Below are 17,107 nucleotides of genomic sequence, written 5' to 3'. Positions count from 1 at the left end.
TTGAATCCACTTTTACTGACTGCCTGTTATAGAAATCCTTAGCTGGCAGTGAGTTACAGCAGCTGAAGTTTTTCTCGCTCTTATTAATAATATAAAGTGATTGAAACACGCCAATAATAACATCGCGTTTAATGTTAGCTGAGCTAACCCTCATTAGCTTCTTGAGACGCTCATCGCAAAGTCTTCGCGTCCCTGTTAGCTTTTCATCGCTGTTGCGGTTCAAGCCGTTTAAACTAAAATTCACAGAGTGCATTAACCACCGTTGCGTAGTTATTCTCTTAACACGTTAGCAAAATTAGGTGAGCATAAAAATGGATTACTAAGGAGGGGGGACCATTGTTTGTGAGCGCCAGTGGAAAGTCGGAACGGTATCCATCAAACACAGGAAGTGTAGTAAAGGTCGCCGTGCAGAAGCATCGTTGCACGCTTGGGGATTTTATGTGGCTGAATGAAGGTTTAAACACGAGAATGAATAAAGTCACCAGTGGCAGCTGTGAGAGATTAAGGCAGGGAAAAAACAACGCAACTGTCGTAATTTAGCCAGTCAGGTAGCCTTAACTGTCGCTAAATGTATTTCCAGCCTACAAGCAGCTGTCAGGATACGAAGAAAGACCGATAACCTTTATTTACTGGACTACGCAGGTCTTCAGATGAGCTCCTTTTGCGGGGGTATCTAAAGTCTCACTGCAGCCATCACCATGCCCCTGACGGATTTTCTGGACGGCTTGAAGGACAACCCGTACTTCGGAGCCGGCTTCGGACTGGTCGGGGTCGGGACAGCTCTGGCGCTTGCCAGGAAAGGGGCTCAGGTGGGGATGATCTTCTTCCGCAGGCACTACATGATCACTCTGGAGGTGCCCAGCAGGGACAAGAGCTACAACTGGCTGCTGAGCTGGATCACCAAGCACGCCAAACACACGCAGCACCTGAGCGTGGAGACCTCCTACCTGGCGCACGAGAGCGGACGGGTTCACACGCAGTTTGACTTTCACCCGAGCCCTGGCAACCACATCATCTGGTATAGCACATACCACTACACCTATAAGACCTGTATTCTAAACTGATTGGCCACTTTCTCTGTGACACTGACTTCCGTTGTGGTCTGCAGGTATGGGAGGAAGTGGATCAGGGTGGAGAGAACCAGGGAGAAGCAGATGGTGGATCTGCACACTGGAACCCCCTGGGAGTCTGTCACTTTCACAGCTTTAGGCAGAGACAGACAGATCTTCTTTAATATCTTACAAGAAGGTAAGTTTAACAACACATAAAGTCAGGTGTGCAAATATTTAGATTTTCACCTGTATTGCAGATGTATTTTCAGAATTATCACATTGAATTTTGAGGCTCATCTACATCCAGATGAACAGTATCAACATTTTGGGATTTGAGGCTCATCCCTCCAAATGTTTGCACCGAGTAACTTCTTGAAGTCTGGATGTTTCCTCCCTTAATTGCTTAATTTCAGTGCACAGTGTGTGGTGTACATGGGCTAAGTTGTGAAGTTTTGTCTAAAATACTTACAGACTTAACTGTACTTGACAAAATACTTGAGTGGGCTTTTAGTTGAGCTTTCATTCCTGTTTTGCAGCAAGAGAACTGGCGCTGAAGCAGGAGGAAGGCAGGACAGTGATGTACACGGCCATGGGTGCAGAGTGGCGGCCCTTCGGCTTTCCTCGGCGGCGCAGACCCCTCAGCTCTGTGGTGCTGGACGTGGGCGTTGCAGAAAGGATTGTAGATGACGTGAAGGACTTCATTGGAAATCCCAAATGGTACACAGATAGAGGTAAAATGTTACAGGACATGACATGAATTATAATCATGATTATAATGTCTTGATCACCACAATTAAAGGAACACAACTGAGTTATTATGAAAATGTTACTCACAGGGTACTTTGCCCATTCTTGGTTGAAGTTGCTGACTTTCTGATCGCTGTATTGTTGAACATCACTTCCGTTAAAGGTTATGCCCTTTGGATTTTTGCTGAAGGTCTGGTCCGACTCCTTACCAGAGTCTGTTCGAGAGTAGGGAAGGTCTCTAGAAAAACCTAATAAGAAAAATGTTACCGAACGTTTTAATTTGTCTACTTTGTAGAAGAATTTCTACAAATTCTTGTTCTTGTTCACCTGTGCAGGTATTCCCTACAGAAGAGGCTACCTGCTGTACGGCCCCCCCGGATGTGGAAAGAGCAGTTTTATGTGAGTATATGCTTTATTCGGGTTTATTTTTCTTGCTGCATACTCGTCATGTAACCTCACCAATGCCTGTGTAACTTGCTGTTTTTTCAGCACGGCGCTGGCTGGTGAGCTGGGCTACAGCATCTGTCTGATGAGTCTGAGTGACCGAACACTTTCAGACGACCGCCTGAATCACCTCCTGAGCGTGGCTCCGCAGCAGAGCATCATTCTCCTGGAGGATGTCGATGCAGCCTTTGTCAGCAGAGACCTGCTTCCCACTGAGAGTGAGCAGCAGAACCGATCAAACATATTTCTTTTTACATGTGTAAAACATCACAGATGTTCATCAGCTCCACTCTGTGGCTTTAAAACAGGCTGATATTCAGTACTGAAGCAACCTGTAAAGCTGTATTTGACCAGATTTGTTACATTCTGGTTTGAAGGTGAATTTTGAAGTCACTGAGCTGTGTTTTCTTCTGTTGCCTCTCAGACCCTCTGGCCTATCAGGGAATGGGACGACTGACCTTCAGCGGACTGCTGAACTCTCTTGACGGAGTGGCTTCATCGGAGGCCCGAATAGTTTTTATGACTACCAACTTCATAGACAGGTACTGTTCGAAGCCAAGAGTGTTTAGTGACATTGTACCAACATGTAAACTGATATATCTGCTTCTAATGTAAAAAGCTGTAGAAAAAAAACAATTGAAGCAGTGAAGAGACTGAAACAGAATTGGAAGAAAATAAAAGACCCCAACAGCAGGTGGCGCTGCATACCAAGTGCTGGTTTTTATTTAAAAAAAAAAGAAAGGGAGAAGTTGAGATATTACTGTGATACAGCAGCCTACCTCAATAAAATAAGTGCAGTACAGGGATTGACATAACCAGTGTCCTGGGGAAAAAGGAGTAGTGCAGTGTGACACAGTATCAGAGTACATAGGTCTGATATGCATGTGCACAGTAGACCGTGTATCCATAGTGACAATTTACATACATTAATAAACTATAACTGATCACATGATCAAATGTTAGATTGACTTTATCTTCAGATCTTAAATTAATCCGTGGACACCTACCTGTCCATCCCTGCCTGTGTGATCATCTTCATCACCTCATCTTCCTCACGTCTCTCTGCTTCCTTAATGAACATTAAAATCTTTTTATGGCTACAGAAACTTGTTCTTTCACTTGTGAAACATAAGAAGTGTTTTCAGTGCCATTAACTGCCAGCGTTGTGTATGATATCTGCACACAGGTTAGACGCAGCGCTCATCCGACCTGGCCGTGTTGATCTGAAGCAGTACATCGGGCATTGCACCCACTGGCAGCTCACCCAGATGTTCCGACGATTTTATCCCGACGAACCGGCCTCTGAGGCAGAACACTTTGCCAAGCACGCTTTAGCCACACACTCTGAAATCAGTGCTGCTCAGGTGCAAGGACACTTTCTGCTGCACAAAATGGACCCTGCAGGATCGATAGACAATGTTGCTCAAATAAAAGGATGACAGGATTGGAAGGGATTTCGATGCTGAAGCCCAAATAAAGGGAAATGGAAAAATATTTTCAGTTTAAGTTTATTAATGAGACAGACACATAAGAGAGTTTATTTTTGTGATTTATGCGACTGCTTAGATGTTGGAAATACAAACACACAAACCTCACCTACATTTACTTATCCAAGCTCTGTCTTATTGGAAAGATTCATTCTCAAAAATTTGCTCTGACCTTGAAAGGTTGTGTTCCAAATGTAGTTATAGTCATAGCTGCACTGGCCATCGACCCACCGGGTGATTTTTCGTTTTTATGGGCCGATGATTTATTTTTTTTCAGTAACGGTATAAACAATGAAAGGTGGTGGATTGGCCAGATGCTGGCAGATGTGTAAAAATAACTCAGTTGTTTGGTGGTGGTGTTCTGGGAATCCATCCTACCTGGAAAAACACCACAGAGGCCAGCAGATGGATGAGGGAAAGGAGAGGCAGGAGGAGGAGAGGTGAACTGAACTTCAGGTAAGAAGTTATGACCTGCAGTCTATCTGGGTCAGATATAAACCAAGTTTAGGTGAAGTTTATTTTCGTTGTGTTGACTTTTTACAGTCAGTTACAATAACTCGTACTGCGTGCTAGGTAGCATGATGAAGTGTCTATACAGCTGGGTGGGTGCTTTGATGTTACTGATAGTGAACTTTATTTTATTCATAAGGTTAATTAGTAAAAAACGTCCCGCATAAAACAGAATCGTCCCGTATTCAGAGAAAATATTACGCGTTTTGTAATTAGCTGAGAAGGAACAGCTGCCTCTTCTCTCATTCTCTCCCCTCTCTCTCCTGTTGCTACTTCAATCATGAAACTGATCAGTGATCAGCTGATCGGCTTTTCTGGCACAAGTCCGGTCTCTCTTGTTTGTTTATTGCCCACTTTGCGCCAGAACGGGAAACCAGCGGATGTCGCGCTAAACAACAGCAGCATGTTTAAGCTTGATCAGCTGTTGTTAGAATTTATTTAATATTAATTTCTAGTATCAGCTGATGTTTGCTGGAGCCACAGCTGTAAAAGCTGCTGGTCATGATATCGGTTTGGATATGTGGTGAGAGGGAAACATGAAGATGAAACCAGGAGATGTCCTTACTGAATCATCAGAGCTGAACAGGTGATGGAGAAACAGGTTTACCTTTTAGGTGACATGAATGAGTTGAAGGGAAGTTATAAACTGTTTCTGAGAGACGAATAACACCAGGATCCTTTTCTACATAGCTGACAGCTGGTAATGGTGCAGGGGCAGGTCTTGCAAAGTTTTGCCAGGGGGCCAGGTAGGGCGTTAACAGGGAAAGGGGCGATCAAAGAAATACTTTTCTTTCTTATTCTCATTTAAAATGTCTCGCTTTTAATAAATAATTATCTGAATCTTACAACCAATGTTTTTATCTGACGTAAAATGTATAGAAAGCATACATATACCAACAAGACTGTATATCACTGTCACAACAGCGTTTGTTTTCATTCAAAGGCTTTATGGCTTTTCCTATAATACCTGGTGGGCCGGTCTCTAGTCAAAATGCCCGGACCGATTTTTTTTGTTCCAGTCCAGCCCTGGTTATAGTTGTAGTTAAAGTTATAGTTTTCACATATAAATCAGCAGCAAGCCTTAAAATGAGGTGAAAAATAAGACACTGCCTATTTACACGATGTGATTTATTTGACAAAAACTGAACTAAAATGCAGAAGCAGCTTCTGAACACCTAAGTGCACCCCATGATAGAACCACATTTAGCAGTGATAACATAATTGTTTTCTATTTATCAGTCTAGCATCCACTTTGTTTTACATTGTTGTTTTAGGCCATTGAGCATTCATTCATTCACAGCTCTTTTGAGGTCACACCACCACATGTCCATCGCCACATGTAACAGAATGCTTTGGTACAATGAGGACCTTATGGTTGACTTGAAGACTGCAAGCTGCCCGAATCATCACCCCTTCACAACCTTGCTTCACTGTTGCTATAATGCGTTTAGTTATCTCCAAACATACTTCTATGCATGCTGATCAAACATCTGGTCGTATGGTCTCATCGGTCCAAAGGACATTGTTCCGCAAGTTTTGCGGTTTGTTCAGATGCAGCTTTTTGAACATAACCTGTGCTGCCCTGCTCTTTTTAGAGTAGAGGATTTCTCCTGGCAACTCTTCCAAACTTGCTCAGTCTTTTTTTAATCGTGCTATCGTGAACTATCATGCTGACTGAGGCCTTCAGAGTTTGAGATGGAGCTCAGGTTTTTTTTTACAGTTTCTCTGAGGGCTGCACGATGCGATCTTGGGTGAATTAATTGGGATGTCCACTTCTGGGAAGATTGTGGCATTATGGTAACCTGCAACTGAATGCTTCAGACCAGAAAACTGCCAAAACGTCTGCTTTTACACAGGCGATTACTCTTACTAATGATCAGTTAATAAAGTGTATTTAATAAGAAGCACGTGGTTGCTACTTTCCCTCTGAAGTCCTTTTGAAGCAACTTTAGAAAAGGAAGCATATACTTTCTGTTTCACATGACTGACTGTACTAGACTGGTCTTTTTTTGTTGTGTATGATTAAAGGGGGTGGAAGTGGAGCTCTATCACCTCTGCTTGCCTTTCTGTATTCACTGTACAGCACAGTAGGAGGGTACTGAGATGAGACACACACAAAAATATAACTTTTGCGGTATCCAAAGCAGGTTTGCTGGAGACTGAAAGTTGTGTTGATCAGATCTCACATCTGTTTCGCTCATCACACAAATGTGTTTTAAATTAAAAGCATTCTTTTGATTCAGTAACTAGAAACAGTCATCGATTTACTTTGACACTATAGTCAGGCTTGCTTAAAAGCAGCCATCTCACTGTTACTGAGCAGAAAAATGTGAGCTTAGGTATTTTTCCATTTGTGGTCCTTTGTGGCTTCTTGTCTTTGTTGATCCTTAAGAGCTGGGCTGGAAGGGTTAAACATTTAGCAAGATGTGGCCCCTCCCTTTATGGCTAGTCTTCTGCATGCAATAGGAGCTCTCTGTATTTTCTATTCTCCCCTCATAATGGCTGCATGGCTGTCCAGTAGACTGGTGAAGAGAAAATGCAGCTCACTGCTGCCGTGCCCTATCTCCCTGGCCCCAATCTGCTCCAGAGGGGTTGCAAGGGTCTCCCCTGCCTCAGGGGCCCTCTCCACCATCCAGAAAAAGCCTCGGACAGTGGAAGATCTCCCACATGTCAGCTTCTTGGAGTTTCTTTGCAGAGTGGTGTTTCAGGGTTTCTACAAACGTATGCATGAGCTTCAGGTAGGCTGCAGTGCATGATCTTTATTATGTTCACTCACAGTGATACGTGCTTGTTTCAGTTCGATGTCAAAGATGTTTTGTGTTTTCCACCTGATGCATTTCAGAAACCCTGGTGACAAATTTGATAATCTGAGAGGTCATGGGTTTACAAGTGACTGCATTTTCCTCCAGTGACAGTACATAATAGAAAATGTTGGGCTGGTTGTATGACTTTTTGGTCCATAGTTACCTTCAGACAGTATCAGCTTGTCTCACAGCTAACTAACACAGAGTCTTGGGCTGCTTTCTCTCTCTGATGAATCACATGCAGCCACTCCAGCACACACTGACCTCTGGCATCTGATTACTGACTGATTAAATATAATGTCTGCTTTTTAAATTACACATTGCAAAAATCCCCAAATGTCTTTATCTTTATTCTATAAGAATGCAGCTCTACCTTTATCACTTTTCCACCGTCAGATCTATGAGAAGCAGCTGTATGGGCCCATTTACAGAGACGGACTCAGATCAATATCCTTGAGCACCCCAGAGCTTTTGGCCGAGCTGCTGAGGAAGGATGAGAAGTTCCCTTGTAGAGGAGACATGAGTGTGTGGAGGGAATATCGTGACATGAGAGGATTCGGCTATGGACCTTTTACAGAGTAAGACTACCAAACAGTGTTGTAAAAAAATTATTTCATTGTGATTGCTTAAATTCTAATACGTAACAGATTTCCAGGGAAAGAGTTTTATTATGAGTGGAAGGGATTGTTTTTGACCTATTTGGGTTAAATAGATTCCTCTCAGGCTGGTATATTCCATAAAGATAGGAAATCAGAAAAATGTTAATGCTCCACAAGTTTTATGAACCGGTGACAATATAAGGGGATTAATTTTAGCTCTGTCAAGCTCAGTGCAGTAGCAGCAGTAAACCTATTTATGTTGCAAAAGTAAAATAAAATTTATATTGCAGATGGTGGTCATTCCTTCACCATCTGCAAAGGCTCAGTTTGAGAACCACCATATTAGGCAATCAAATTAAACTAAAAGGCTGAGCAGATTTTAAACTGTGTTGTTTATCTGAAGACCGTGGGCTCCACACCCAATATCTGTCATATTATTATGAAACGCTGGAAATTACAAGAAAGTTTGAGGATTTTGAGGAAAACACCAGAAGTAATACTCTGGTGTTTTTCTAGGTCAACAGTCAGAGCCACAGTTTAATAAACTCATCACAGGCTTGTTGAAGAAATCTGATGCAGGGAACACTAATAGCAATGTGATATCAGTAAATACTGCATCAGAACGATGCACTAATGGCAAAAAATGTTAAATGATTAAATTTGGCATCAGTGATACTGTCACGGTTCTGGGTCGTTTCGACCCAGCATTTTGAGTTTCTTATATTTTATAAACTAAAACTAACTTATTTTAGTTTTAGTTTATTTTTGCATTTTGGATTGTTTTCTGAGACTCGTGTGCTTGCTGATTATTATTAGAATTCTATGTTTCTGTTTATTCGTGTTTAAGGATTTGTTCTTCGGTTGTGTCTCATGTTTAGCATAGTTTGAGTTCCATGTGTTATATTCTGTCTGCCTCTCAGTGTCGAGTCTGCATCCTTGTGTGATGGTTTCTTGTTTCCTGTTTTATTGTGAAAGTCCGTGTCTTATGTGAGTGTATTCAGTTTGCCTCCCTTGTCTCGTCTTGTCAATTACTTCCAGCTGTGTACTTCCAAAGTAGTCAATGGAGGTCAGGTCTGTCTGTTCTGCTGCACTTTAAACACAAAGGGTTACTCTGTTCACAAGACAAACTGGTTTAAAATAGTGCTCAAAATGAAGGATGCACTCTCTCAATGTTTCTATGCATTTTATATACATATATATATGTGTGTGTGTGTGTGTGTGTGTGTGCGTGTGCGCGCAAGCATAGTAGCAAACACACTGCAGACCACAGCCAGCTTAGATATTTGTGTGAGCTCTTTAGTTTACTGGCTAAAAACTGGTTGAATGGAAAAATGTAGCAGAAAATCAGCCATAATGGATGCATAAGTGTATCATAGTTCAGACTCTTTGTTGTGTTTGCGTTTGGATTTATTTATTTCAGTGCAAACATGTTTCTGTTCCAACAGGGATGGAGAGAGGTGGTACAAGCTGAGGGTGGTGCTTAACAAGCGGATGCTGCATCCGAAGGACTCGGCCCAGTATTCTTGGATTATCAATGATGTGGTTAAAGACTTCACCAAGAAGATGCGCTGTCTGTGCCAGTGCAGCCCAACAGGAGACTTTGTGACCAACATTGCCAATGAGCTTTATCTGTTTTCACTAGAAGGTAGCCTGAAGGTTAAAACTGCAAATGCTGAATGCTGGACTAAATAACATATTAGTTTAATGAATTAAATAAAAAAAATATTAATTTCAAACTAAAGTTAAAAGGACGCTTTGTTGCTAGCTTCATTGCCATTTCTTTTTCTTATCCATTCAGGAATTGCCTCCATATTGTTTGAGACAAGGCTTGGTTGTCTGGAAGAGGAAATTCCTGATGGTACACAAGATTTCATCAGTTCCATAGCCCAGATGTTCTCCTACAACATGATGGTGTTTATTCTTCCCAAGTGGAGCCGGAATCTGCTGCCCTACTGGGGACGTTACATTGCTGGCTGGGAGGGCATCTTCAGCTTTGGTGAGCAGTTTGAACCTCTCAGTCCTGATGTTTTAGTTAAGTTTTAGAGTGTTAGGAAACAATAAACAGTATTATAAAAAAGAAAAAAATAAATCTGTGGGGGGTTTTTGCACAAACTTCCCGTAAGGAGCCACGGCCTTATTCTCTATCAGCTGGTATTTATATAGTGCTTTTTTTTTAAATCATATTGAGGATTCAGAATCCTTTTACAGTTCAAACTACATGTGCACCATTCAGCATCTTTTATCTTTTATCCAGAGATGTAGTGCTATGTAGTGTAATATGGTAAAGAAGCAGAGTGCAGTCAGCAAAGCCGGGCGCGAACTGGCGGTAGTAACCAGCCAGCCCCAAGAACCACCTCACCTCTTTTTTGGTCTTGGGACGCAGACAGGATGCAATGGCTGCTGTTTTGTCCAACTGTGGACGCACCTCCCCGCCCCCCAAGTAGTACTCCAGATACTGTACCTCCCTCTGTCCAACCGCACACTTCTTCGGGTTGGCTGTGAGCCCCGCCCATCTCAGGGACTACAGGATCATGGCCACCCCCTGCATATGCTATGCCTAGGTGTCACTATGGATGATGACATCATCCAGGTAAGTGGCAGTGTATGCAGCTTGCGGACGCAGCACCTGGTCCATGAGATGTTGGAAAATGGCCAGGGCTCCGAACAAGCCAAACGGAAGTAAGTGTGACAAATTGGTACAAACCGTACGGAGTGGAGAAGGCCATTTTTGCCTTGGACTCTGCAGACAAGGGAATCTGCCAGTAGCCCTTGGTCAAATCCAGTATCGTGAAAAATCAAGCAGTACCTAATCGGTCCAGCAGCTCGGGGCATGGGATTAGAATCAAACTGTGACACCTCATTCACCTTGTGATAGTCCACACAGAACCGTATAGACCCACTTCAAAAACTATAAGGGCTACACCTAGCGCAGTGTGACTTTTCTATTATTCCCAGCTTTAACATTTCCGCCAATTTCTTTTTGCACAATTTGTCTTTTGCACTCCGGTAACCTGTAGGGCAATGAACGCACCATCATGCCAGGCTGCGTTTCAAACTGATGCACCATGAGATTTGTTCAGCTGGATAAGGGGGAGAACACATCTGCAAAATGTTGTTGCAATGCAGCAACATCTGCTCAGGGCCTGTGTGAGATGGTCCTTACAATGGAGGGAGGCGGGACTCATGTCTCTCCCTAACAGGGCTCACCGGAGAAGCGGTTTCAGCCTCTCTCCATGCTTTAAGGAGGTTGAGGTGATATAGCCTGCCCCTGTCTGACCATACCACCTTATAGTCCACGTCCCCCACTCACCGTGAGACCACGAATGGTCTTTAACTTTGAGTTAGAACACGGGAGTAACACAAGCACTTTATCTCCCAGTGACAATTGCCTGAGTCTAGCCCCTCTGTTGTACAGGTGCTGCTGACATTTGTGAGCCTGGAGCAAATACTCTCATGACGACCTCCCCAATGTGTGCGACTTTGCTCGCAGGCCCAGGATGTACTGAATCTCATTTATTGCTGAGTTTGAACTTTCCTCCCAGTTTTCTTTAATTAGGTCCAACACCCCCTGTGGTTTCCTGACGAACAGTAATTCAAAGGGAAAAAATGCCGTGGAGGCCTGGGGCACCTTCTGCACTGCGAACAACAGAGGGTCTAACCAGCAATCGAATTGCGTTTATCCTCGTGAATGAACTTCCGAATCATGGACTTTAAAGTCTTAGTCAATCTGAGGGTGGTAGACACTGGTCTTATCATGCCCAATAATTCATAAAACTCTTTTAGTGTGCAAGACATGAACGACATGCCCTGGTCAGTATCTGTTTCGGGATGAACTCGGGAGATGACCTGAAACAGCTCCTGTGCCACACTCTTTGCAGAAGTGGTGCGCAGCAACACTGCTTCTGGATATTGCATTGCATAATCCACCAGAACTAATACAAAGCGATAGCCGTGTGCATACCGGTGAAATGTCCCAATGAGGTCCATGCCGATGCGGTCAAACGGGACCTCCATTAATGGTAGTGGGCGCAATGGCTGGTTGGTTAACCAGCTGACACTCTGGGCAGGACTCGCACCACCGGCGCACATCTGCCCAGCGGTCATACCCCATGTGACCGGCCATTGGGTTGTAATGAGCCGCCTGGAAAATCATTTTCCAATGGATTTTAGGCACCAACAACTGGGTGTGTTCCTCCTGTTTGCGAGTGTCATGGTTCACTCGATACAATCTGTCACTAATCAATACAAACTGGGGACATGTCAGCCTTATGGCGAACTATCTGACCATCAATTTTCTTCAACTGGTCGAAGGCTGAGCATAGGATGTCATCACGAGACTGCTCCAGTGGAAAATCTTCCATGGAGTGAATTACCAGGCTGGTGTTTGGACTCTTTAAAGCCTCCTACACTCCAATGTACACTGCTCATTTGTGGAAGAGCTACAGAGAAGGCAGTATGAGAAAACTCATCGTAGCATATAACAATGGAATGAGATGCCGAGGTGGAGAAGCGCAAGCCAAATGTTTGTTAGTACCTAGTTGTCATGCTGCAGATGTAGAGTTGTAGGTGTACGGTGAAGGACTGCAAACAGTATAACTGTATCTCTGACTGACCCTGCACTAAGTTCAGTTAGGTTTTATTCAAAATTATGGAAACATTGACATTTTAGCCTTTATATAATTGTGTAACGCTATGGAATTAATTTTTTTTATGGGCCCATGTGTGTCTTTAATAAAGTGAAACAAACAAACAGATCAGTTTTCCACTTTGCCTCTATTTTAAATGAGCTTTGTCCCAGAGTAGATGGCAGCATTTCTAGATTATGGTCTTTTGTTGCAGATTGGTGAATAATCTATCTTTACCTCTGTGAAACACTGCCTCTATAAGATGCTCTTTTTTATATCCAGGATATATATGGATATAAAAGGTATAAAAGTACCAGTTACGGTACTGATGGTACTGAACTGTTGCCAGTTTGGTGCAACTGTCACTACGTTTTAAAGATATGTTGTTTCCATCAAATTGAGCCCAAGCTAATATGTTTCATGAAATAATAAAATGTCTCAGTTGATACAGTATATTTCATATATATGTCCTGTTGCTAGTAAAATATGGGTTTATGAGTAAATAACTGCATTCTGTTTTGACTGATATTATACAGTGTTCCAACTATTATTTTTTGCACCATTTTTATGCACCTGTTCTAGCCAAAACATTGATTGACAAGAAGTTGGAGATGATTCAGCAGCGGGTTGACAACAAGCAGGATGTGGAGGGTGAATACCTGACATACCTACTCTCAAACACGCAGATGAGCACTAAAGATGTGTATGGCAGCGTCACTGAGCTCCTCTTAGCTGGAGTGGACACGGTAAATGGAATACCAATACTAGTAATAAAACATCACATGTAAAAAGGCACTCTGCACGGCTCTAATCATCAAAGCTCGCCACTCAGTGTATTCACTTTTCTTTTGCATGTACATGTATGCAAGGCTCAGCATATATTTCTTCAAAAGTTTACTTTCACATTTTTTAAACTCCCAAGACCTCCAACACTCTCACGTGGGCTTTGCACGAGCTTTCCAAGAACCCTGATATCCAGGAAAGACTCTATAAAGAAGTGTCCACTATGGTACCATTAGACCGGATCCCCACCGCTGCTGACATCACTGGCATGCTGTATTTAAAGGCAGTTATCAAAGAGACGCTGAGGTGAGACTGCTGCGATTTAGCTTTAACTGAAGCGATTAATGCAGTAAACAAACATATTTTTAATAGATAGTTTTCACATATATGTAACAGCCAAACTGAAAATCTTTGAAAGTGAAAATAAGCTTCTAGTTTCCTAAAGTTTGTCTATTTAGCAGCCAAAATGGATTTTATTTGAACTCATGGCTCTTAACAGGTTAAATGTAGACTAATTCATCAGTTTTCAAAAATCAATATTCTTATTCACCTGCATAAGAAGCCAGACTATGAACCAGCCTAAAGTAACATGCAAACAAAAAATAACTTGTCTTGCAGGATGTATCCTGTTGTTTCTATGAATGCGAGGATCATTGCAGAAAAGAATGTTTCTATTGGTGGATATGAGTTTCCAAAAAAAGTAGGTCTGCTTTTAACCATTGTTAGATTGTTTGTGAGTGCTTTTTGTATTAACTTAATAAGACATATTTATGATGCCTGGATATAAAAAGGCTATTGTGTTATAAGTGAGGATCAGTATTCCATATTGTGTTGACTTCCAGTTGTTGATTGCTTTACAGACGCCGTTCACCTTTTGTCACTATGCCATCAGCCATGATGAGGACACATTCCCCGACTCGTTCACATTTAAGCCAGAGCGATGGCTCCGAGACGGCCGTGAGAGGCCAAACCCCTTCGGCTCCATCCCGTTTGGCTTTGGAGTAAGAGGCTGTGTCGGTCGCAGGATTGCTGAGCTCGAGATGTATCTGCTCCTGTTTCAAGTAAGTGACAAGAAGGAGAAAAAAACTGCTGAACATCCCAGGGAAACTCCTGGATTTTTTAAATGTGACCCAGGTGTGTCCAACAATAAGTGCGGGGTTTGGGGGGGGGAGAGGTCTCATGGGAAGTGGGAAAAAATCTGACATAAAAACCAAACAAAAGCACTCGAAAGCTAGTTGAAAATTCAGTGTCCTGTAATGGGCAGAGGTTCACCAGTCTCCAAAAACTATGTGTACAAGCTGTGGAATAATTTCAGAATGACGTCCCTGAACATGAAATTGTGAAGACTTCATTAAAATGTTCAGGGAATCTGGAGAAATCTGTTTGCGCAGGGAACCAGGCTGACAGTCAAAACTGGATGCAAGTGATCTTCGGGCCCTTAGGCAGCACTGCATTAAAAACAGGTATAATAGAAATCACTGCATGGGCTCATGTGATCATGGTCTAGAAATGCTGCCATCTTCTCTGGGCCAAAGCTCATTCAAAACATTATCAGATGAATTGAAACCTGAAATAATTTTCGAAAACATTTTCACCACCATTTTCTCCAGACTAAATGAGAGGGAGTGTTCAGCTTTTATTAGCACTTAGCTCAGAAGGTGGAGTCTTTGATGGAGTATTTGGGCATCAGTGCCTACGGAAATCTGGAACGGCTTCATTAATGCTGGAGGGTATATATGTGTCTTATGCATCTCTGTTGTTTGTGATTGTGTGAGATAATACATTTGTCTATATTCAAATCAATTGTCATCCACATTTCAGAGAACTCACTAACTCTATTTTTTTTTCACAGCTTATCAGGCAGTTTGAAATCAAACCCGACCCCACACTGGGAGAGCTGAAATCCATCAGCCGCACAGTTCTGATACCAGACAAACAACTAAATTTGCACTTTGTGGACAGAAGATAAGAAAAGACAGCAGACTGAGTGATGGTGGTTTGTATTAAGTCAGTGAGACGGGAGCAGAGGATTTTAAACCTTTGTAATCACAAATTGAAATGCCTAAACTCATCCAATTTTAAATGTTGTATCATCAAAGTAATGCTATAAGAGTTCAACTTAACACTGTTCCTCTATGTATGTACTGCAGCAGTCAGCTTATAGTTCTGTATATCCATAATCTCTTAGTGTACTTAGTGATATAATAATAATTCTTTATTTAAAACAGACAGTGCAGTTTAACATAGTCCAAGTATAAAACATGAAACTGATGTGCTGCAAATAACATTACAGCTATAGCTAATTTTCAACAATTGTCCCTTGTTGGGCTTACATTCACAATACACAGAGTTAAAACATACATTTTCATGAAACCAAAATACACCATGAATACAGCTACAATTAACAGACAATGTAAAAACAAACAAACAAACCCCACAAAAAAAAGATTAATTGAAATCACTAGAGCTCTGATTTCCCTTTAACTAACTTTTAACCTTTAATGTAAAGAAACTAATATCTGTAATCAGTTTGATATCAGTTGGAAGTGTGTTCCACAGAGGGCAAGCCTTTATGGAAAACGCTGATTGTCCAAATTTAGATCTGCGATATGATATTTTGTAGTTGCCATTCACTATACTCCTAGTAATGCGATTACTATCTTGTCTTTGGATGTATCTATTAAGACACTCTGGGACCAGCCTATTTATACACTTGAAGGGTAATTTAAGAAAATACAAATGATTGAAGCTCCTAAACTAAGTCAATTATATTTCTTTAAAATGTGACAATGATTCCACCGAACAGATTTTTTATCCATTATTTTCAAAGATTGATTATATAAGGATGCTGAAAAAGGAGCAGCATGTGCAGGAAAGTGGGACAAGACAAAAAGAACAAAGTGAGCATGAGAGAGAGACAGAGAAAGAAAAAACACTTTTTAATCTCTATATCACCTTGTACCTAAGCCACATGTCTGAAAGTACTCTGAAAGTATGTTATGAAACCCATGGTACACTCAAAAGACTGAATGAGGTGAACTGTTCAGTTTCTGTTAATTGTTTATCTTCATTTTACTCAAATTATATATCTTTGTTAAGGTAAAATATGTTTTTCTGATAAAGTCTATGTAATTGTGTCTGTTATTATCTGCACAGTGTTAATTTATATGTTACGTGATCAAGCAAGTGAATTAGGATTGCTATATAAGGAAAGTGTTAAGCCTAATCTTAAAAGTAGAGATAGTGTCTGTCTTCTGAATCCAAACTGGAAGCTGGTTCCACAGAAGAGGGGCCTGAAAACTGAAGGCTCTGCCTCCCATTCTACTTTTAAATACTCTAGGAACAACAAGTAAGCCTGCGATGCAAGAGTGAAGTGCTCTAATGGGGCGATATGGTACTACAAGGTAATTAAGGTAAGATGGGGACTGATTATTCAAGAACTTGTGTGTGAGAAGCAGGATTTTAGATTGGATTCTGGATTTAACAGGGAACCAGTGAAGAGAAGCCGGTATGGGAGAAATATGTTCTCTCTTCCTAATCCCTGTCAGGACTCTAGCTGCAGCATGTTGGATCAGCTGAAGGCTTTTCATAGAAAGGCTTTATTATTGAGTCGAAAAACATTGAAAATACTGGTTGAGTTGTAGTGTTAAATGGAAGCAATTAATTGGCTTTTTCTAACAGGGCAATCTGAAGGTATAACATTTTCGGCATTGTTACTGAAGATACAAGAGAAGGTAGGTACAGATTATAAAAAGAAAAAAAGTGTGCTTCTTCTTCTCGTGCATCGATCGGAGTCTCGGTTTTTATTGAAGTGTTGTCAGCTTTGGCTTTATCTGCCACCCTGTCCCTAGCATTCGCCTCTGTCATACCAATCGTCTGAATGTTCTCCATATCTACGCCTCCTGCCACTGACTCCAAACCATACATTGTGGCAGGTCTCCCTACCATGTTGCAAACTTTCCCTTTCACTCATCTCCACCCACTCCACCCTGCCTGCACTCTCTTCTTCACCTCTCCTGTGCATCGCCCGTTGCTTTGGATGGTTGACCCCAGGTA

The 17,107-nt window shown here is 41.9% G+C and overlaps 2 protein-coding genes across 2 annotated transcripts; both read left to right on the top strand.

Moving 5' to 3' along the window:
* The first annotated feature begins 698 nt into the window (after positions 1–698).
* On the top strand, positions 699–3,737 carry bcs1l (BCS1 ubiquinol-cytochrome c reductase complex chaperone). Its single transcript, XM_084908957.1, has 7 exons — positions 699–1,018; positions 1,109–1,248; positions 1,589–1,783; positions 2,135–2,198; positions 2,289–2,461; positions 2,668–2,785; positions 3,430–3,737. The coding sequence occupies exons 1-7, from the start codon at positions 699–701 to the stop codon at positions 3,680–3,682; spliced, it is 1,263 nt and encodes a 420-aa protein (XP_084765083.1). The 3' UTR covers positions 3,683–3,737.
* A 262-nt stretch (positions 3,738–3,999) lies between these two features.
* cyp27a1.1 (cytochrome P450, family 27, subfamily A, polypeptide 1.1) lies at positions 4,000–16,866 on the top strand. Its single transcript, XM_084908956.1, has 9 exons — positions 4,000–6,978; positions 7,441–7,622; positions 9,089–9,288; positions 9,442–9,639; positions 12,851–13,014; positions 13,191–13,357; positions 13,670–13,751; positions 13,912–14,112; positions 14,904–16,866. Exons 1-9 carry the CDS (start codon positions 6,682–6,684, stop codon positions 15,018–15,020), a joined length of 1,608 nt encoding a protein of 535 aa, XP_084765082.1. The 5' UTR covers positions 4,000–6,681; the 3' UTR covers positions 15,021–16,866.
* Positions 16,867–17,107: the final 241 nt, after the last annotated feature.

This window comes from Perissodus microlepis, chromosome 16, assembly GCF_051167445.1.
Source record: "Perissodus microlepis isolate ML-2025 ecotype Zambia chromosome 16, ASM5116744v1, whole genome shotgun sequence".
In the NCBI taxonomy this organism is placed as follows: domain Eukaryota; kingdom Metazoa; phylum Chordata; class Actinopteri; order Cichliformes; family Cichlidae; genus Perissodus; species Perissodus microlepis.
This window is presented reverse-complemented; position numbering and strand designations above follow the sequence as displayed.